At 45.0% G+C, this 23099-nt stretch overlaps 1 protein-coding gene across 5 annotated transcripts in view; it reads left to right on the top strand.

Moving 5' to 3' along the window:
• The window catches only part of RABGAP1L (RAB GTPase activating protein 1 like), a 541073-nt gene that overhangs the window by 32572 nt on the left and 485402 nt on the right, over positions 1–23099 (top strand). For all 5 annotated transcript variants that reach the window (XM_045026098.1, XM_045026099.1, XM_045026100.1 and 2 more), the window contains exon 2: positions 15834–16001. In XM_045026098.1, coding sequence (XP_044882033.1) covers positions 15867–16001 — 135 coding nt within the window. In that variant the 5' untranslated portion in view covers positions 15834–15866. The remainder of the gene's footprint in view (positions 1–15833; positions 16002–23099) is intronic.

Below are 23099 nucleotides of genomic sequence, written 5' to 3'. Positions count from 1 at the left end.
CAGTCAGATGCCACCAGCAGAAGGCTGATTTTCTTTTTTGGTGGTTCAGGTTCTGTAGTTTCTGCGTCGGAATGTTGCTCTTTTAAGACTTCTGAAAGTATGCTCCTCACCTTGTCCCTCTTGGATTTTAGATGGCTCTTCAGATACTTAAACCTTGGGTAGAGTGCTGTAGTTATCTTTAGAAATCTCACATTGGTACCTTCTTTGTGTTTTGGGAAATATGCAGTGAAATTGTTCTTAAAATGAACAACATGTGCTGGCTTATCATCCGAGACTGCTATAAAATGAATTTGTTGCAGAATGTGGGTAAAACAGAGCAGGGGACATACAAGTCTCCCCCAAGGAGTTCAGTCACATATTTAATTAGCACTTTTTTTTAATGAGGCTCATCAGCATGAAAGCATGTCCTTTGGAATGGTGGTTGTAGGCCTTGAAGTTTTATATTGTTTTGTTTTTTGAGTGCAGTTTCTATTTCTTTTATCATTTTTACAGTGCAAATATTTGTAATAAAAATAATATACACTTTAATTTTTTTAATCATGAAAATATTTTGGAGTTAGTCATGTGAGTTAACTGCGATTAATGGACGGCGCTATTTTTTAGAAAGTTTAAAACTTTTTTTTAGAGATTGTGTGCTTTATAGATCTGTTATAATTGTAATTGACCAATCGTCTCTCCTCCAGGAGAGGGATCTTTAAAGAAATTGAAACTCCTGGTCAAGTATTATCCCGTAGTATAATGTAGGTGAAAACAATACCTTGTTGTATGGGGAAATTATTTACAGAGGACATGAAGTGATTTCACGAAAGGTGGGTGGTTCAACTATAAATTAGCTGCAAAAACAATATATTAAACAAAAACAAAACCTTAACTCCATAGAAATGAGGGGAATTGGTAATTCAAAAGGTGACTCAAGACAGAGGCTTGCTCTCATTGGCCAAAGTAGTAATGATCTACTGGTATTCTAGAGCTGTTTCATTAGCATCTTCTATCCCAAAGGGACAGTCTGGTTTTCCCCCACAATCCAGAGTCTCTATACCAGGCAACCTGAGTCATAGGATACTGACTTTCACAGATGCATGTTCAAGTTCAAGCAGTCCTCTACTACAATCTAAGAAGTTTTCAACTTAGAATTGTTACTCAGAATGGAAGAGATTTTTTTTGGTATGAGATTGTGAGAAGGGCCTGTCATCTGATTCTGCATTAGTGTTCTCCATCTTCTCTCACTAGATTTATTGTAGTTCCTGGGGAAAAGTGCAAGAGGGATTAAGTGGATAAGGTCCTGTATTGAAACTTTTATGACATACCTAAAATTCTCATATCTGCAGGTCTTAGAGCTCACTTAACTAGAGCTACAGTTGCTTTCATGGCTTGAGTTAAACATATCCCTATTATAGAAATATGCAGAATAGCTGTGTGGTGGTCAGTAAGTGCATTTACTGTACATTAGCCTCTGGACTTAATATCCTGCTCTGATGCTGGATTGAGGAGAGCAATGTTCGTTTCTGGTTTAACTAAGAACTCCTCAGACCACCTTCTCATCTGGCCAGTTCCGCTCATTAATCTCCTTTTTGAGTGGAAGTGCACAGAGGCCCTTGAACAAGTAAGAGGTTACTGGTAACTGTGGTTCCTTGGGAGTTGCTGCTGTATTCACACTCTCCACCCACCCTCCCCTTTGCCTGTCAATTCCTAAATACATTGCACTCTGAGGTTTAGGTGAGGAAACTGAAGCAGTTAAGGACTGCACCTCCCTTATGATCTCAGGTGCCAATTGTTCAGCAGCATAAGATGGAGCTCATGTAGCCCCAACAGACATAGCTTTTCAGAAAGTTCTTGGAATTCAGATGCCAGGGGGTACCTTTCCCAAGAATACATATAAGTACAAGGCCACTCTTCAAGAATCACAGTTACTGGTAAGAAACTCTTCTTTTTCGTTTTCTTTTTATTACACTTCCATTTTGTGTTCAGTTAGTAAAACTATTGAGTTTACATGGTCTACTTGAATACAAAATAGGTCAGCTTTACTAAGCAAGAGTTCGCCTGTCCTGCCCTTGTTAGCTTTGATGAGAAACATGCACATTAGGAGCTTGCTTTTGGTTGCTCTGAGAGCACAGGAAACTTACTTCCTGTTAGAAACTGTTAATGTTTTATATTGAATCATTTCTATTTCAAGAAAGAAGCAATGAGGTTAATTTCTTCTCATTCTGCTGTGGTTTTCTTTTTAGTTCATAGCACTAACATGAAAAGCTGTTTGGAGCCATAAGGCACTATTGTAATACAGTCTACATCAGGGCCCCATTGTGCTAGGCACTGTACAAATGCATAGTAAGAGACAGTCCCTTTCTCAAAGAGCTTATGCTCTAAGTGCACAACACAGAAAAAGGATTGGAGAATTGGAAGCTGCATATGAGCAAGAATTGGAAACTGAGGCCTTGAGAGATTAAGTGACTGGCCCCAAATCACACAGGAAATCTGTGGAGGAGACAGGCAGCAATTTAATTGAGATCTCCTCAGTCTTGCCCATTGCCTTAACCATCCTATCTTCTACAGTGTCAACACAATTCTTAAGACTTTCCTAATGTAGATTGTTGCATGTGGTCTTTCTCTTTTAAAACTAGATAAAATGGGACATATTTAATTTTTGAGAAGTCCAAAATATGTAATCCTCTTCAAATTTAAAAATAGGACTCAGTTTTGGAGTTGAAAATGTGACCTGTTTGGCAAAAAATCCATTTGGGCAATGTTGTCTGCATTCCCGGGAAGTATATTACTAGTTTGTAATGTTAAATAGTTTAAACAAAAAATGCACTGTTTTTTTCTAGGAGTTTCTACACCAGCATGTGTACTGTATCTCTGATCAAGGCTTGATAAAATAAATTTGCCTATGGGCAGGGCCGGCTCCAGACACCAGCCCAGCAAGCAGGTGCTTGGGACGGCCATGGGGAAGGGGCGGCATGTCCGGCTCTTCGGCGGCAATTCGGCGGTGGGTCCCTCACTTCCTCTCAGAGCGAAGGACCTGCTGCCAAATTGTCGCCGAAGACTGAAGTGGCGGCGGTAGAGCTGCAGATCGTGATCACGGCTTTTTTTTTTCCCTGCTTGGGGCAGCAAAAACCCTGGAGCCGGCCCTGCCTATGGGAGTGAGTGTGGCTGCCCGAGCCATTATCTTATGTAGAATTTAAATTTTTACAGTAAATATAAAGCTCTAATCTGTACAGATGTGGAGAGAACTTTCCAAATGTAAAGCGGTATACTGTTGTGTTTCTGAGTCTGCAGTCAGACTGCTCCAGTGCCTCTGCTGCTGTCAGTAACTTTGATAGCAACAACAGTGAATTTAACAAGACTGTGGTCCACGTAAGTGCTCTTATTCAGAATTTAGTAAGGAGGATGTTAATCAACAAGAATTGTCCTCATTCATAGGTGTAATTTGGGTTATTCATATGGATAGTGGACCTACAAAATGGAGGTTGGGGAAAGCATAAAATAATAGTGAATTCTTCTCTTAGATTTTTGAGTCCAGTTGCTGACATCCATCATCTTCCACTACCCAAAAGTGGAAACCAATACTTCCTGGGCTCTAGGAGTGCCTCTCTTCTAGGAAGCTGCTTCCCCATCGTTACTGCAGCCATATATGTTCCAGGGAAGAGAGTTTCTAGAGCAGCACTGTGTTTGTATTGTGGGTTATAACCTGCCAAACTTGAATTTGTGATATTTAGATTTAGTTTAGAATATATAAACCTGTCTGTCTGCCTGCCACATCATAACTTTGACCTTGATCCATGAAACCAAACACATTAACGTTTCTGACATTTTTAAATTGCTACGATTTAGAAGTGGCAGAATTTAAATTCAAAACTGCTGGTAGAGAGAGAGAGAGAGAGAGAGAGAGAGAGAAAGGGGAAGGGGAAGGTGCTAATATATACAAGAGTAAAACTAGCTACCAAAGAGAGTGTCCTCTAACTTCTGTTGTCTAGAAGCGACTAGCAATTCAGTAAGGAAATGCCTGTTTTCTTCTGGTACTGTAATAAAAAATCATGTTGCATCATTACATTACTGTCTGTGTGTGGCCACTGCCCCAAAAGATAGTCAGTTGCCTCATAAAGATCTTTTAATCTGTATGGATCACTTGACAGGTTTTACTAGATTATTGTGTCACTTCATAAGTGTTCAGATGTATGATGTATCAACATCCAAATATTTATTATATAGTATATGTGAATATTTTTTCTTATAGGCAGTTCATTTAAAAAAAAATTGGGGTAAATTTTTTAGATTTGGTGTATGTTTTTGGAGTGTATATCATGTCTTTAGGCAGTCATTCTAATACTTGTGCTATTTGCTCTGGAATGTGACTCAAGTTGATAATTCTTAGGACCTGGTGGCTAATTTATACATAAGAACGGCTGTACCGGGTCAGACCAAAGGTCCATCTAGCCCAGTATCCTGTCTACTGACAGTGGCCAATGCCAGGTGCCCCAGAGGGAGTGAACTTAACAGGCAGTGATCAAGTGATCTCTCTCCTGCCATCCATCTCCATCCTCTGACAAACAGAGGCTAGGGACACCATTCCTTACCCATCCTAGCTAATACCCATTTATGGACTTAACCACTATGAATTTATCCAGTTCCCTTTTAAATGCTGTTATAGTCCTAGTCTTCACAACCTCCTCAAGTAAGGAGTTCCACAAGTTGACTGTGCGCTGCATGAAGAAGAACTTCCTTTTATTTGTTTTAAACCTGCTGCCTATTAATTTCATTTGGTGACCCCTAGTTCTTGTATTATGGGAATAAGTAAATAACTTTTCCTTATCCACTTTCTTCACAAAACACGGTATGGGAAGCTAATTTGGCTTGTGGATGGTGTCGTCATACTAACTTTTGTGTACAAAACCTTTGCTATCTAAATAGCACATGGGCTAAAGAGATGAGAAATCATATCACTTCTGTGGTTCATTCATGCATTTCAGCATCAGAAAAGGTACTAATTGAGTAGCATGTTCATTCTGCCGCTGGTACTATGGGGAAGCCATTTTTACTGTTGTACCTCAGTCCCATCTGTCCTCACAGCACAAGACAAAAGTACTGACACCCATTTCTGTTCTATATTGTGGTGCTAAAAAGTGCTGAATGATTATCCATCTGTCTCTGAGATGAAACTGCTAAAGTTACTCTTGTGACAGACCAGAAATTCTATATTAGAATACAGATGCTGCTATAAAGTTGCTGTTTGCCATATGATAATAGATCAAAGCTCTTTAGCATCTAAAAGAGGGTATCTTGAAAAGATATGAGGCCTAGATTTTAATCTGAAATTACCCTTGCAATCAGGCTGTGTCAAAATCTTTGAGTCTTTTTGCATAACATATCTAAGATATGACCAGGGCTGTCCCTACCAATTATGGTGCCCTATGCAGCCCAAGCACCTGCTCCCCCCACCACTCCCTCCCGTGGAGGGTCTGGGCTGTACTCAAGGCCTGCGGGGCTGGGGAGGCAGGAGCTGGGGGGTACCGCTTTGGGGGGCCCCACAGGTCCAGAGTGCCCAGGGGATTAGTAGGGGGCCTGGCGCCAGCAGCGGGAAGCGGAATAACCCGGCCCCAGCCCACTTCGCTCCCCCTGCTCTAGCTGTGTCACTCGGGTTGGGGAGGGTGGGGAAAGGACCTCCCCTCGTGCTCACTGGTAGCAGGAAGTGGAGCGATCCGGCCCCAGCCCACTCTGCTTCCTCCATCTCGGCCCCAGGCATGTTGCTTGGGGGAGGGGGAAGGACTGCCACCTGCACTCACTGGCAGCGGGAAGCGGAGCGACGTGGTTGGGAGCTGGCGGAGGGGAGCGGGCTGGAGCTGGGTTGCTCTGCTTCCTGATGGTGAGTGCAAGGTCAGGCCTGACCCCTGCTGCTGGAGTAGGCCACCTGCTAATCCTCTGGGCTGTGTCCATTCCACTTCTTCCCCCAGCAATGGGGACAGGACGGTGGTGGAGCAGGGAAGACGACTAAGGCCTGGTCTACACTACAGGGGGGGGGGTCGAACTAAGGTACGCAACTTCAGCTACGCGAATAGCGTAGCTGAAGTCGAACTACCTTAGTTCGAACTACTTACCCGTCCTCATGGCGCGGGATCGACGTCTGCAGCTCCCCCGTCGACTCCGCCACCGCCGTTTGCGGTGGTGGAGTTCCGGAGTCGATGGGAGCGCGTTCGGAGTTTGATATATCGCGTCTAGATGAGACGCGATATATCGAACTCCGAGAAGTCGATTGCTACCCGCTGATCCGGGCGGGTAGAATGGACGTACCCTAAGAGGCAGGGCGGAGGGAGTTGTCCCGGGCCCCACACCCCGCTATGGACGGCCCTGCCCCTTGCAGTGAGCGCAGCCTGGGGCTGGGGGATAGGACTGGCTGCAGGAGCTGGTGCTGCTGCGTAAGCAGCATGCAGCTGCCTAGGGATGGCCCTGGATATGACCTTTTCTTATCTATCCATGCAGTTCCAAAATGCTAGTTCATGCTGTCATCTTGCATTTCAATTACTGCAACATGTCCTCTGGACTTGGTAAATGCAATCTTCCACCACTGACGTTTATTTAAAAAAAAGCCACAAAGGTTATTTCCCTCGTCACTTTAACCATGTCATCCTCTCTTTGCATCCATTGGCTTCCCTTTCTCAGGGTATGGCTACACTTGCGAGTTGCAGCGCTGGTGGAGGCTTTCCAGCGCTGCAATTAGTAAGTGTCCACACCTGCAGGGCACATCCAGCGCTGCAACTCCCTGGTTGCAGCACTGGCCGTACACCTGGCTCAGCATGGGGAATAAAGATTGCAGCGCTGGTCATCAAGTGTGGCCACACACCAGCGCTGTTATTGGCCTCCAGGGTATTAGCAGATATCCCAGAATGCTTTTATAAATTACTCTTTGTTTTGTTATGCAGCCTCTCTTTGTTTTGTTGTGAACTCGGAGCTCCGTAGCTCCGTTGATCCCGGAGCTGCTTATCTACAAACACAGCTCCTGTTTGCTGTGATCAATCTGTGAACAATCAAATGAGATAATGAGGCAGGCAGGGAGTGAGTGTTTGCTTGACAGAAACGGGGCAGAGGGGAGAGAGGGAGTCCGTTGGCTGCAGGCTGTTTGCAGTTAAGAGTTAAGGGTAAGGGATCGGGAACATGTTCTGATTTTTCAAGGCAGGAAGGTAACACACAGTGTTGGCTCCAAAAATTCACTCTCTCTCTCGCCCGCTCCCTGTCACACTACGCCCCACCCCACCTCTCTCTTTTGAAAAGCACGTTGCTGCCACTTGAACGCTGGGATAGCTGCCCATAATGCATCACTCCCAACAGCACTGCAAATGCTGCAAATGTGGCCACACACCAGCGCTGGTAGCTGTGAGTGTGGCCACACACCAGTGCTGGCCCTGCACAGCTGGACGACCAGCGCTGCAACTACCAGCGCTGCAGATTTGTAAGTGTAGCCATACCCTCCGTCTCATGAAACGTAAACTACTTGTCTTCACCTTTAAGGCCCTTTGTACCCTAACGCCATGCTGCTTATATTCTCTTTCACTAGTGAGATGTTGACTCCCATATCCTGCCAATGAAGCCAGTCTTTGTTGCCCACTGGTAAAATTTTCAGACAAGCACTTTTGTGCTTTATTCCATACTGCCCCATATGCCTGGGAGGAGCATTCTGTAAACATTTGCAAATGTACTTTGTTAAAACTGTCCTTTGCCAGGATGTCTTTAAAAAAAACAAAACCTTGACAATGGCTAGACAGCAAGTGTGCTGAGACCAGTACCTATCTTACTGATCAGCAGGATCCTAGTTTTCCATGATAAAAAACCAAAATTCTCTGACTAAAAAAATACATAAAAATCTGTGTTTTTCCATGATTAAAATGAAATGCTGAACTTTAGTTTCCCTAGCCACAATATAGGTGTATCAGTTGATAGGGTGGATTTGATTTAAATCAGTAGTCAGGAAGACTCTATTTAATCATGGATTTCTACATAAAAGTGCATTCTTGTTGGTTGTTATAACCTTAATACATATTCTTCACAACTCAGAGATAGGTGTAGGTTTCATTTTTAGAAGATACACACACTACATTTTTAAAGTGATTTATTTTGAAAACTTTTCAGATTAGTTTTACAGCTATATTAGAAAACGAATGATTGGTTATTTCATTTACCAAAGGTAATTGAAGCAGATATTTATGAAGTCATTGGGAGGTAAACTATCTCCAAATCAACAGGTTAATCATTAATATATGGAGGATTTTCTTGCCATGCTCTAGTAGGAGGAGAACATCACCTGACAGATGTTTAAATGGTTTTTTGTTTTATTTAACTAACACTACAACGTTATATATTCTGGATTTTTTTTCTTCAACAGCAAATATTTGAACAAAACAAGCATATGAATTTTTGAATTTAGTTAAACATTCTGGTTTTTTAAAATCAGGTTTGTTTTTGTTAAAATTGTTTTTAACTAAAATAGTTAAATGAAATATTAAAAAAAAAAAATTAAATGGACTATGTCAGCCAGGTCAACATGAGAAACTTAAAATATTGGCTTCTGCAGCTAACTTAGTCATCTTCACCTTCATTTTCCTGTTTGTTCATAATCTGGAAAAGAAAAACAAGTTTTCCTGCTTTTTCAGGTCCTAAACGATTTCTCAGTTTGGAATGAATTGGTCCAAAGGAAGAAAATATTCTTTTCTACATGGGCAGAAGAAGCCACTGCTTTTAAGTGAGATTATCACTTCAATAGTCTCTGAATCCAAGTGCTCAAGTGACTTCCTCCAGTTCACTGGTGTGACATTCTTTAAAACATCATCAGCAAACATATATTTCTTGAATGGTTAACCCTTAGCTCTGAAGTTTATTATAGTTGGCATTATGGAGGGATGTGTGATGGGTTCGGTGACAGAGACCCCCTTGGGACGGTTGCCTGTTTACTCTGCCAGTTTGGGCCTCCAGAACCCTGCCTTGTTGAGCCAGACACGCCAGTCTGTTCCAACACAGGGCCAAGGTCTGAACCATGTGCCCCAAAGCTGCAGACTTAACTGAAAACAGCTTAAGAAGTGCTCCTGTCTCCTGCATCCAGACACCCAGCTCCCAATGGGATCCAAACCCCAAATGAATCCGTTTTACTCTGTATAAAGCTTATACAGGGTAAACTCATAAATTGTCCACCCTCTATAACACTGATAGAGAGAGATGCACAGCTGTTTACTCCCCCAAGTATTAATTACTTACTCTGGGTTAATTAATAAGCAAAAGTGATTTTATTAAATATAAAAAGTAGTATTTAAGTGGTTCCAAGTAATAACAGGCAGAACAAAGTAAGTTACCACACAAAATAAAACAAAACATGCAAGTCTAACCCTAATACATTAAGAAACTGAATACAGATAAAATCTCATCCTCAGAGATATTCCAATAAGCTTCTTTCACAAACTGGACTCCTTCCTAATCTGGGCCCACTCCTTTCCCCTGATACAGTTCTTGTTAGCTTCAGCTCAGGTGGTAAATAGGGGATTTCTCATGATTGGAACCCACTTTGTTCTGTTCCACCTCCTGATATAGCTTTGGCACAAGGCGGGAATCTTTTGTCTCTCTGGGTCACCACCCCTCCTCCTAAATGGAAAAGCACCAGGTTTAAGATGGATACCAGGTGACATGGTCACATGTCCTGTGAGACCTCAAGCCTTCATTCTTCCTGGCCTGACTCACAGGAAAGCTTGCAAATAAACAGAGCCATTTACAACGAATTGTCCTAGTTGATGGGAGCCATCAAGATTCCAAACCACCCTTAATGGCCCACACTTTGCATAATTACAATAGGACCTCAGTTATATTTCATATTTCTAGTTTCAGATACAAGAATGATACATATATACAAATAGGATGACCACACTTTGTAGATTACAAGCTTTGTAATACCCTTACAAGAGACTCCTTGCATGAAGCGTATTCCAGTTACATTATATTCACACTCATTAGCATATTTTCATAAAATCATATGGAGTGCAACGTCACAGGATGGTTGCTGGATGTCCATGTCATAGCCAACTCCTCTTCTTCAGCAGTTAAGGTTTAACCTTGGTACCGAGTATAGAGAATATTTGCAAGAAAATGTGCTGGAAATAGTGCTTGTCTCATTTGTTTTTTTAATGCTTGTAGTTTAACTCTGTTGTTGCATATTGCTCTTTTTAAGATCTCACTCAGTTCCTTCCAAATTTCAACAGCGTCAGCAATAAAAGAGCTATTTCCCTGCATTTTGTTGAAGGCTACAGAAATAGGCTTCAGGGTACTCAGCATGTGTTCAACATTTCTCTTAAGCCCACTGTTGAGAACTTTGGCTGTGACAGTGCCATCTGATTTTGTTCACAAACGGTCATCAGATTAGGCCAGTTCTTGATATAGTGCTCAAAACAGTCCACTACTGAGTTCCATCGCAGGTCTTGTGGGAGAGTTACCTTGTTTCCTCCCACTTTTTTCAGAGCAGCTACTGCAAAGTGGTTGTTGGGGAAGTATTTTGCAATTTCAACAACATTAGCCTTTATTTCTGGAACACTGATGTCTTTGGCTAGGAGGTGCATCAAATGAGCATCGCAACCGTATGTTGTTAGCTTGAGACTCTCTCTTATAAATAAATTTCTTCTCATCGTGGATACATTTGCAGCATTGTCTGTGACCAAGCTGCATACTAGACGTGAATTTTTTTCACAGTTTGTTATAGCTTTACTTCTTTTAAGTATTCTTCTGTGTGTGCATTTCCTGATATATCAATTGTTTCTGTAAGGAAGTTATTCCCTTCTCCTGTTGTCTCACAAGCACATACAACAGGATCATTGTGGACATTGCTCCACCCATCAAGACGTAGTGTCATAAACAGTTAGTTAAGGGTTAAGGTCTCTTTTACCTGTAAAGAGTTAACAAGCAGTGCCTGATGAATATCTGACCAGAGGACCAATCAGGGACAAGATAATTTCAAATCTCTGTGGAGGGAAGTTTTTTTTTCTGTGTTCTTTGTTTTGAGGTGAGTCTCTCTTAGGAGTTAAGGGAGTCCAGACATCTTAATCAAGTCCTCCCAGGTTTCTGCAGTACTTTTCATCTATTCAGTCTAGTGAGTATTAGAAAGGCGTACTAGTATTATAAGTTTATTTCTACATTTGCAATTGTGTGTTTTGCTGAAGGAATCTCTTTATTTCTATTGCTGTTACTTTGTTTTTACTGAGAAAGAAAGTGGGAGGGGGAATTCTCTCCAGGTTTATAGGTTAGACTCTGTGTATTGTTCCATCCTGGTATTACAGAGATAGTGTACTTTCTTTTTGTTCTTTTAATACATTATTTTCTTTTCTTTGGACTTGGTTAATTCCTTCTCTTGTGGAAATTCAGGGGAAGGGGAGGGGGGAAGAGTGAGTTCCTCCTGGGTTTGATTCACGGAGTTGAATTGGTGTGTATCTCTCCGGAGTAGGCTAGGAGAGAGAGGGAGGGGGGAAGTGGGCTGCTTCCCTTTGTGTTGAGATTCAGGGAGATTGAATCTGTGTTCCCCAGGGAGAGTTTTGGGGGAACAGGCAGTGTGTTATCCACTTTAAACGTAACTGGTGGCAGCAGGACCAGATCTAGACTAGGGTTAGTTTAGAGGAGCTCATGCAGGTCCCCATCTTGGAACCCAAAAGCTCCAAGTGGGGGAGAAAACCTATGACACGTAGGTTAACAATTTTATCCTCTAGACCTTTTGCACACTGCTCAATTTCTCTTTTATACACATTATCCAGCAATTTGCCTGTGACATCTATTCTGTTGGGTGGACTGTATCCTGGTCTTAATGACTGAACCATGTTAATGAAGTGTGGGTTCTCAATCATACGGAAAGGAGAGTTTTTTGCGTAAATAAATCAGGCAATTCTTTCATCAATTACCTCTTTTTGTAATCTGCTGGTTCTTATCACAAATTTATCTATGATTGTTTCTGGATGATAGAGATTTTTTTTTCTTTTTGCTACAGGTGATACACTGTGGCTATGTGACATACACGGTGTGACTGAAACACTATCCTTGGCAGATAACTCTGAAACTATAGAAAATAATGGTGATCTGGAAGATGGATAGTCTTCAGAATCCTGTATGTTTAGGATGGATTCTCCTAAACAAAATAAGTCAGTGTCGTTATTTAATTATTACCACCATACTGCTCATTTAGTATTGCTCATTGCATTCACTGACACTCAGTACTACTTTAAAGGTGAAATTGTAAAAGGAAGGATCTGCCTATTTCAGCTATTTATTTTTTATCACAACTGCATCTAAAATGATAGTACCATAGGGTAACAACTATATTTTTTGCTCAAACATGAGAATTCAAGAATAGTCCAGAAGGAAGACAGGCAGTCCGTTAAGAAAAGTATGAAATAAAAAGTTTACCAACCTGAAGATCCTGCATGTTCAGACATGTTCCTTTCATCATCTTCAATGCAGCTTCCTCCTGAGAAGGAACACTTCTCATGACGTTTTTTCATTCGGGCAACGAGGTCTTGCATTGCTTTGTTGCACTGTTTGCATTATGCACACGTGCCTGTCTTACCCACAGGTAGAGGAACTTCATTAAAATATTCCCAAACTGGGTCTCTTTTATGGCCTGTTTCCATTATAGGTTTTCCCTTCCAGTGAGAGAATGGTATGGTAGATCTCAAATCAATGAAGGCTAGACTCAGAAAGACCTCAAGACTTCTGGAATATGCTGCTCAAACAGTTTAGCTGTTGTTTCTATTGTCTGTCCCTCCCTTCTCACATTTATCTCCAGACTTTTCTTCTCCTTGTCTAGATCTATTCCGCCCCCAACAATCTTCTATTAATTGAACTTTTTGAAACTTTGCACTTTTAGAGAGAGATAAGGGATTGACTCTGTGTACACAAATTTGCAGAGGGACAATAGGCTTGATGGCAGTTATTTCTCACCTCTCTTTATTTATTTAAAAAACATTCTTTGCTGTTAACAAGCATGTTATCTCTGGAGATACAAATCCATAGTTTGAAAACTGCAAAACTAAGTATCTCTGATGGTATGTTCTAGACTGAGCACTGAGTCCCATTGGGTAGATAGAAAGATTAATCTAAATAAGCTATACAGAAGCCCCTGAAACCCCATAAAATTGGGTCCCTAATCCATTAACTATTGGAACTCATTTACAAAACTTTTCTTAACCATTACATGAATATATTGTCTCATACTATAGAATTAGAATTTATCATCCCTATTCCATGATGAGATATCTTTGAGCTAGAAAGTTTTAATTAAGATACAATCTTTAGATAATTTTTTTCCTCAAAAAGCATTTTATCAAAAAAATCCAATTGACTTTTATCTACCCTGTCAGTTGAACACAGTGTTTTACTGATATATTTACCATTTTAAGCATGCTTGAAGCCTACCAGTGCCATTAATCATTATAATAAAATTAATAGAATTGCAGTTTGTATTTGTCTGCCTTCGAATGTAATCTACAACTTTGCTGCATACAGTACAGAGCTGCACATTATCATTAAATGTTGTCCTTGCCAAACTCAGTGACATGGTTTTAGGGGTTTAAAGTTTTTGGCGTCTTTTCATAACTTTAATTACTCATGTCTTGAGGCTGAAGTGAAATTTGAAATGCATTAAAACAGGAACCCCTATATGACATTGAACAAAACTCTATATGCCGGAAGCAGTTTATTGGCGTATGTTTAGCTACGTACATTTTAAAGTGCATTCAAAAATCTACAAGAATGGGAGGTTGCGCACACTGGTACTTTCAGTAAAATTTAGTTAACAGTTAATATGTTTTTATTTTTTTCACAAAATGTAAAAACTAAAGTTCTTTGCAAAAATGCAAATTCCATGTTTTCCCATGGCAAATGGATTTCTAGGATCCCTTCTGATCAGTATTACCTCATTTCTTGTGCTCCCCTGCCTTTATCCACCTGTTGTCTCTTGTCTTATACTTAGATTGCAAGTTCTGTGGGGAAGATGTCTCTTTGTTTTGTGTTTTGTACAGCAGAACTGGGGCTCCTACATTGTACCTCAGTACATATAACAAATAACATTGAAGTTAATCAAATAGACAACATTGTCTAAGGAAAACAATCTTGCAGGATAACATAATTTCTTGAGGAGACAGTTTGTTTTTACTGGACATTTGTGTTCCAGAATGACTTGATTTGCTGGTAGAATTCCGATTACTTAATAATCAGCATAATAATCAATGTAGCACAATCCTCTTATAGTGTAGTCCTGTCTTCCCCCCATTTCCCTTCACGAAGCGTATGCAAAACTTCACTGTAATGAAATGAGGCCTACTTGGCAAAATATTCTCTCACCTCCTCACCAAATATATTTGGAGTAGGGTTAAGGCCTCATCTTATTCCCTGTAGCTTTAGGGCCTTTATCAGCAGTGTTTGCATGTGGCCCTTTACAAAAGCCCTATCTACTTCCTAAGGGAGCAGCATCAAAACTATTGAGAGGCATACTTATGGTTCCTCACCATCATGGGTGTAGTGGCAATTTCTCCTCCCAGCTTTTCAGCCAAGCCTTGTCTATATTAAAATATTTTGTCTTGCAGCAATGGTGCAACTATGGATGCTAGCAACAATAGGCGTTCTAATGTAGACAAGGGTTGAGCATATTTGTCATGGTGACTAATTGCTGCATTCAAAGAAGAAGGCAATGAAATTTTATTTTAAAGTGAATCTTCAGTGAAAATCAGAGCAGTTCAAATCCCCTGAAGTGCATTGAAGCACTTCCACTCCACTTCATTTTAACAGGAATTTCTCTATAATAGAGTAATATAGTAAGTGAGCTCCAAGCACTTCTACAGCATGTTAAATTTTCAAAGCATTGTACTGACATTAATTGTTGTAGTTAGTGTAATAATCACTTCACTGCACTTTCCTCCCTGTGTCTTTATTCTCATGCATTTCCAACGTGGTGCTGGAAGGGATTATTCCTTTACCAGTAAGGGAGAGAACAATTTTAGCAGAGATTTTTAAACTCTGGAACAAAGCTTATTGCAACAGTGAATCTCTAAACTAGTCTTTGGGTGGAGCTCACATTACATCATTCTTCTGAAAATATTTCTTAAATATGTGGGTGTTTGAAAGAGCACACGTATAGCTAAAACTTTAACCCCAGCTGGTAATCTCTACCACAGTACTTGCAACCAGAGGACAGTGGCTTTGCTGGAAGCACGGCCTTCTGACAAGAATGTACTGTATAAAATCTGTATAAATCAGTCCCTGGATAGAATGGAGTTGTGCAGTGATTCCAAGATTTCTGTTTATGATGTCTATAAACCCAGAGGAGGTGAAATTTTCAAGGTCGTATTTATGTTCTTGATCTTTGCTGGAGTTGCATGTGTTGATATGTGCACAATAAAGCCACCATTCTTTAGGGAAGAGTCAAAGACTTGTTTTGGCTCTAGAGCCACCATAGAGCATGCCAAGCAATTGTATTTTGTGGTTGGGGCTTTGAAATAATGAAAATCACCATTCAGAATGGAGTATTTTAATCCCTTCTCCTTTTTAATTAGTATATTTTTAGATTGTTTTTTCACCCTCCCTCTAAATGGTCAGGAAGGGAAGGAAAATGAATGTCTCTTATAGGGTCTTGTTATCTAAAATAATGGTTTGGGAGACCAAAAATAAAAACTCTGAGTTCCCATTAACTGTTATGTTTATATAATTTAAAATATTCTGTTATTTTGTTAGGCACTATTCTTCTTCTGCAACTGCTGTTAAATATATTTATCAATTAGAAAAGGATAACTGTGTATGGTTTCAGAGCTGACTGTGTTTCTACATTGTTTTATTAGGTTGGTGCAGCAGGAAGGGATTGCAGTCCGGAAATGGAAGTCCGGTCTTCATTTGATAAATTTAGTCAATCATCTGAATCTGTGTCCACATTAAACAGTGAAGAATTTGTCTTGGTTCATCAGCAACCTGAGGATCCCCATGCAAAAGATGAGAAACCTCAACTAAAAGTACATTTTTTTTGTTTTGTTTTAAATGCATAATAAGAATCTCTCGCCCCAAAAGGTTGTGATTTATATTATAATTTATTTAAGTTAATTGACTTTGGTGTTTCGGGAGATTCTTAAAATCCTTTACCTTTGTTCTTGCTGTACTGTATATATTTGCAAAATGAACAGACCTGAGTGAGCAAATCGGGTTGTCTAATGAAGGTTTCAGTCCAGTCACTTATGTAATAACTTGAAGTGTCAAGACTTATTAGCCATCTGTGCATCCTTATGATTTATACAATCAACAAAAGAAACCAGTTATTCTTATAAATTAAAAAACTTCAATTGAGAGATAGGAAATAATGTGGCTTTATGATTCAAAGACTCGGAATGCTGTTTTGCTGTTTGTATAAGAGACCAGGATTAAGCTATGGATGTATAGACTGCACTGCCTTTTGCCCTATTGATCTGCCTTCCTTAGCATTGTCTATACCAGTGTTTCTTAACCTGGGGAACATAGCTCGTAGGGGTTGCGGGATGGGTTTAGGGAGGTCACAAGTGCAAGGCCAGCATTAGGGGGTGGCAAGCAGGGCAATTGCCTGGGGCCCCATAAAGCTAAGTTACATGCTAGAGTTCCTGGTAGCGGGGTTCGGTCATGTAACTTAGCTTCCTGAAGTGTTGAGCCCTGGGCAATTGCCCTGCTTGCCACCCCATGGTGCTGGCCCTGAGTATTATTCATAATTTACTTCATTATATTTAAGTTAGGGGGTCACAATTTTTCAAATCTTACTTGGGGGGAGGGTCCCAATTTTTTTTTTTTTTTTTTTTAAAAGTTCAGGTTGAGAAACACTGCTATCCATTAAGGACACTTTCTAAACACTTCCCACTGTTGATAACAGAACGCTTAATGCAGGCAAGACTCCTGCAACTGGAGCCACTTTTAATGTGATGTCAGACTTTCTCTAAGCGTTTTTGGCTGATAGTGTTACAGAGGGCTCTGGCTGTGGGACCTTGTCTTATCAGGGTTTTCAGCATAGTGAACTTTGATGCAGCTATAGTGCTGTAGGCACAGGTGGGAAATTTGTAGAAAATGACCCAGCTTCCATTGCTGACATGCTTATAACTACACTATACTTTCAGCCTAGTTTCTGTTCCTAAGCTCTCTGCCCAAACAGGTTTTTCTCTTCAACCCCACGTTTTCACTCGAATTTAGCAGTAGTTTTGGTAGGGAAAGGGGTTTTGTCAAAGGTTGAAGGGAAGCTGGAGACTTCCTTTACTCAGTGGGTTTCTCCAGTGCTAGAAGTGGTTAGAGCACTACAATCAAAGGAGCTGCTCTCAGCTCCATGTGTTTGTACACACAATAGCCTTGGAAGCCGGAGCTGGGATTTCAAGATTTTCACCAGTTTTCTGGTGCTCTGCATTAGCCAAGTTCCAATCCAATGATTTAGGTTGTCGGCTCTGTAGGGTGAGGTTTTGCTGCTGGATCGCATTTACTGCACCTTAAATATTACAAACCTGGCCACCCAACTGAAAACTGTCCTTAAGATAAAATGATGGGGGGAGGGCAAAACTGCCTTCCCAATTCCAGAATATCTAAAGAAATAGTGGCCTCTGAATATTTGAAGATGTATGGCAGGCTGCTGGTTTAAAATCACCATCAGGACTGTCCAGTCAGGTACCAGAAGAACTCCTTAATTTCAGACACAGGAACTGGTGCATCTGCAGCTGTCTCTTAACAAGTCTGAAACACTGCTTTTAAGAAACCATGCAGAGCCAGGAGAGCCCCTTGTTCTTCTTCGAGTGATTGCTCCTATGCATTCCAGTTAGGGTGTGCGCGCGCCACGTGCACGCTCGTCGGAAGATTTTTACCCTAGCAACACTCGGTGGGTCGGCTGGGCGCCCCCTGGAGTGGCGCCGCTATAGCGCTAGATACATACCCCAGCCGACCCGTCCACTCCTCAGTTCCTTCTTACCGCCCGTGACAGTGGAGTGCTTAGTTGACCTCCACAGCCCTAGCTTCTCACTGCTTTTCTTCTCATACTTGTTGTATATAGTTCTTTAAAAATAGTTAGATTAGTTTTAATAGTTTGTTGTACTTAGCGTTAGTTAGTTAGGGGAAATCGGGGGGCCTAGCCCTTCTTTTTCCCAACCCGGTGCGGGCTCATGCCCAAGGCACCGGGATTTAAGCCGTGCTCGGCCTGCCAGTGGCCCATGCCGATTGGAGACCCTCACGACTCCTGCCGGCGGTGCTTAGGAGAGTCTCATCTTACAGATAAGTGCCGCATTTGCAAGTCCTTTAAGCCAAGGACAAAGAAGAAGCGGGGCTTTCATTTGAAGCAGCTCCTGATGGAGTCGGCACTTAGCCCTGCGGTGCTGACACCGGCCGCTCCACAGACCTCTTCGGTGCGGAGCGCTCCAGCGGTTCCTGGCCGTTCCGGTACTGAGGCCATGAAGAAGCAGCAGCTGGCACCGGCACCCCGGCACCGTTCCCTCTCTCCCTCGAGGAAACGTAATCCAGCACAGACGTCCTCCAAGGTCTCTGCACCAGGACCTCTCGCCCAACCACCGGCACCGGCGCCCCCGGCACTGACTCCGACAGCGCATAAACCATGCGCTGTACCGTTGACTCCGGCACCTCCTTGCTCCCCGGTGCATACCGCGGTCGAGCTCGCTCTCCCGTCGACACCTGAAACCTTTTCGACGGCGAGAGAACTCATTGCGTTGACGGAGCCAACGCATACTCAACCCCCGGCACCGCCGGTGCGGGTTGTTAAGTCAGCGGGCAAGCCGGCTGTCATGCGGCCTCCTTCCCCTGACAGACAGGAGAGACGGTACTCCAGGTCCCGGTCCCGATCCCGGAGACGTTCACGTTCACGCCGCTCCAGATCTCGGCACCACTCGCAGTCCTGGTACCGCTCTCCATCGCGGTACTGGTCGTACTCGCGGAGACGATCCCAGTCCCGCTCTCCTGACCGGCGTTATCGGCACCGATCTGGCTCTCGGTACCGTTCCCGGTACCGGTCCTCCCGCAGCCACTCCCACCGTCGGGACTCGAGATCCCGGTCGACCTCCCGGCACCGGCACGGTAGATGGTCCCGGTCTCATTCCCGGCACCGCGAAGACCGGCACCGTTCCCCGGCACTGTCCAGGGACAGACCGGCGGCGTCGACGGCGCAGTCGCACAGTCTCTCCGCCCCGCCGTGGCCTTCGAGACAGCCGTCCGTCTCCTCTCAGGCAGACAGCGCAGTTGATCAGCGCACCGAGCCTCAAGGGCAAGACCAGGGTCCTCCTCAATGGGGCTTCTGGACTCCATGGGCCTACCATGAGACTCAAGGAGTGCCCTTTTCCACTCAGCGCTCCAGGACATCCGACCACAGGGCGCCTGAGGCTACGGTCAGCAGACCTTCTCCCACAACCGTGGTAGAGGAGCTGCTGGCATCCACGGATGCAGAGCATCCCCCTGTCGCTGAGGCCCCGCAGCAGCTCGATGAACCCCCGCCGGACACGCTGCTCCTGGGCCTGTCATCCTCTTCCTCACCGGATGAGGCCGTGGCTGGGGCATCCTCCTCGGGCCCTCCTCCAATCAACGTTCGGGCCCATCAGGACTTGTTACCACGGGTGGCCCAAAACATAAACCTGCCAGTTGAGGAGGTGGCAGAGGACAATGACCCCGTCGTCAGCATAATTGGAGCAGATGTGCCTCTTCGTGTGGCCCTGCCCTTCATCCGCACAATCCAGCGGAATGCGGACACTGTCTGGCAGTCACCAGCTTCCTTCCATCCCTCCCACCGCTCGGGGGGTGGAAAGAAAATACTCGGTCCCATCTAAGGGATACGAGTATCTCTACACGCACCCAGCTCCATGCTCATTGGTGGTCCAGTCGGTTAACGACCGTGAGCCACATGGCCAGCCAGCGCCAGCGCCCAAATCCAAAGAAGCGAGGCATATGGACCTTTTGGGCCGTAAGGTCTATTCGGCTGGTGGCCTCCAGTTGAGAGTCACCAACCAGCTGGCTCTCCTCAGCAGGTACACTTCTAACACCTTGGTGTCCCTCTCGAAGTTCTCTGAGCTTGTGCCATCCGACTCCCGCCCTGAGTTCACGGCCCTTGTTGAGGAGGGTAAGAAGGCGTCCCGGTCGGCCCTCCAAGCCTCTCTGGACTCTGCAGATTCGGGAGCCAGGACTTTGGCCTCTGGAGTGACCATGAGGAGAATTTTGTGGCTTCAGGCCTCCACGCTGCCGCCGGAGGTCCAGCACACCATCCAGGACTTGCCGTTTGATGGCCAGGGTCTCTTTTCTGAAAAGACAGACTCACGGCTGCAGACCCTCAAGGATGGTTGAATCACAATATGCTCCCTGGGCATGTACACGCCCGCTACCCAGCAGAGATCCTTCCGGCCACAGCCGTACCGCCCGTTCAACCAGCCCAGACCGCGCCCCGATAATAGGTGCAGGGGCAGAGTGAACCGGCGCAGGCAGTCGGGCAATCAGGGAAACCAGTCCCAACCGCCCTCGAAGCCTTCCTCAGGAGCCAAGCAAAACTTTTGATGGGACGCCCGAGGACGGCCCACCAGTTTCTTTACCGGATCCTTCCCTGTTGTTTTTCAACCGTCTTTCCCACTTCCTACCGGCGTGGTCCCAGATAACTACAGACAACTGGGTACTTCGCACAGTGGAGTCTGGTTACCGCCTCCAGTTTGTTTCGCCCCCTCCCTCCCACCCACCCTCCCTACCCGTCCCTCTTCAGGGACCCCTCTCACGAGCAATTCCTCTTGCAAGAGGTCGAGACTCTGTTGAGTTTGGGTGCCATAGAGGAGGTGTCGGAAGGCATGCGGGGCAGGGGATTTTATTCCCGTTATTTCCTAATCCCCAAGGCGAAGGGAGGTCTGCGACCAATCCTCGACCTCCGAGAGCTCAACAGATTTCTGGTCAAGCTCAAGTTTCGCATGGTAACCCTGGGGACTATTATTCCCTCCCTGGATCCGGGAGACTGGTTTGCCGCCCTCGACATGAAGGACGCGTATTTCCATATTGCGATTTACCCTCCTCATGACGCTACCTGCGCTTTGTCGTCAACCACCAGCACTACCAGTTTACGGTGCTCCCCTTCGGCCTCTCCACGGCACCGAGGGTCTTCACCAAGTGCATGGAGGTGGTCGCTGCGGCCCTTCGCTGTCGCCGGATACATGTTTACCCGTATCTCGACGATTGGCTGGTCCGCGGAACGTCCCAGCAGCTCGTAGCACAGCAAATGGCCGAGATCCTAGGCCTGTTTCAACACCTAGGCCTTATGATCAACGCTGAGAAGTCTATCTTGACTCCAACGCAGAGGATAGAATTCATTGGCGCGATCCTGGACTCCAATCTAGCCAGAGCCTGCCTCCCTCTGCCTCGACACCAGGCCATGGCTTCCATCACCCGAAGCCTGCAGTCCTTCCCGACGACAACGGTGCACACCTGCCTCAGCCTCCTAGGCCACATGGCAGCGTGCACTTTCGTGACCCCATACGCGAAGCTCCACCTTCGCACCTTTCAAACGTGGTTGGCGTCCGTTTACTGCCCGCGCAGGGACTCCATAGACACGGTGGTCATGATCCCGCCGTCAGTCCTCGTCTCGCTCAACTGGTGGTTGGACCCAGGGGCGGTGTGTGCCGGGGTTCCGTTCCGCCCCCCTCACTCCTCCATCACTTTAACTACGGACGCCTCGGCCATGGGGTGGGGTGCGCACCTCGGCAGCCTACACACCCAGGGCCTTTGGTCACCCCGCGAGCTGACCCTCCATATCAACGTCAGGGAACTGCGCGCGGTTCGCTTGGCATGCCAGACTTTTCGCTCCCAACTCCAAGGTCGCTGCGTGTCTGTCCTCACCGACAACACGACAGCGATGTTCTACATCAACAAGCAGGGCGGAGCACGTTCCTCCCGGCTTTGCACGGAAGTGATGCAACTGTGGGACTTTTGCATAGCCCACTCCATACACATAGTGTCATCGTTTCTCCTGGGAGTGCAGAACACACTGGCAGACCGCCTCAGCAGGTCTTTCCTCTCCCACGAGTGGTCGCTTTGTCCCGATGTTGTGCACACAATTTTCCAGAGGTGGGGTTTTCCCCGGATAGACCTTTTTGCCTCCAGAGAGAACAGGAAATGCCATCTGTTCTGCTCTTACCAGGGTGGCTCCCAGGGCTCCCTCTCGGATGCATTCCTCCTCCCCGGAAGGATCGCCTACTGTATGCCTTCCCTCCGTTCCCCCTCGTACACCGGGTGCTGCTCAAGCTCCGGAGGGACAGGGCCCGCCTCATTCTCATTGCTCTGGCGTGGCCGAGACAGCACTGGTACACCCTGCTGTTTGACCTCTCAGTAGCGGATCCTATTCCCCTCCCGCTATGGCCGGACCTCATAACGCAGGACTTCGGCAGGCTTCGCCACCCGGACCTGCAGTCCCTCCACCTGACGGCTTGGCTCCTGCATGGCTAACCCGAGCAGAGCGGGACTGTTCCGCTGCAGTGCAGCAGGTGCTGCTAGAGAGCAGAAAACCTTCTACTCGGTCGACCTACCTCACTAAGTGGAAGCGTTTCACGCTCTGGTGCAATCAGAAAGGTCTCAACCCTCTCCTGATACCTATTCCCAGGATCCTGGACTATCTTTGGAGCCTCAGGGAGCAAGGCCTCGCAATCTCCTCCTTGAAAGTGCACCTGGCGGCAATATCCGCCTTTAGGCCCAGCATAGGGGAACGTTCCATCTTCTCCAATCGCATGGTTTCCCGTTTTCTGAAGGGGCTAGAACAATTATACCCTCTGGTACGACGCCCAACTCCTACCTGGGATTTGAACTTGGTCTTAGCCAAGCTTATGGGAGCCCCCTTTGAGCCCTTGGCCACGTGTTCCCTTCTCTACTTGTCCTGGAAAACGGCCTTCCTTGTCGCAATTACTTCGGCGCGACGGGTCTCTGAGCTTCGTGCCCTAACGGCTGACCCGCCGTATACTATCTTCCATAAGGTGCAGCTTCGACCACACCCCGCCTTCCTACCTAAGGTGGTGTCGGCTTTCCATGTGAACCAGGACATCTTCCTCCCGGTCTTCTTCCCGAAGCCGCACGCATCTCGTAGGGAGCAGCAGCTTCAT

The sequence above is a fragment of the Mauremys mutica genome, chromosome 8, assembly GCF_020497125.1.
Source record: "Mauremys mutica isolate MM-2020 ecotype Southern chromosome 8, ASM2049712v1, whole genome shotgun sequence".
Taxonomy (NCBI): Eukaryota; Metazoa; Chordata; order Testudines; family Geoemydidae; genus Mauremys; species Mauremys mutica.
Note: the sequence above shows the minus strand (reverse complement) of the source record. Positions and strands in the feature narration are given on the sequence as shown.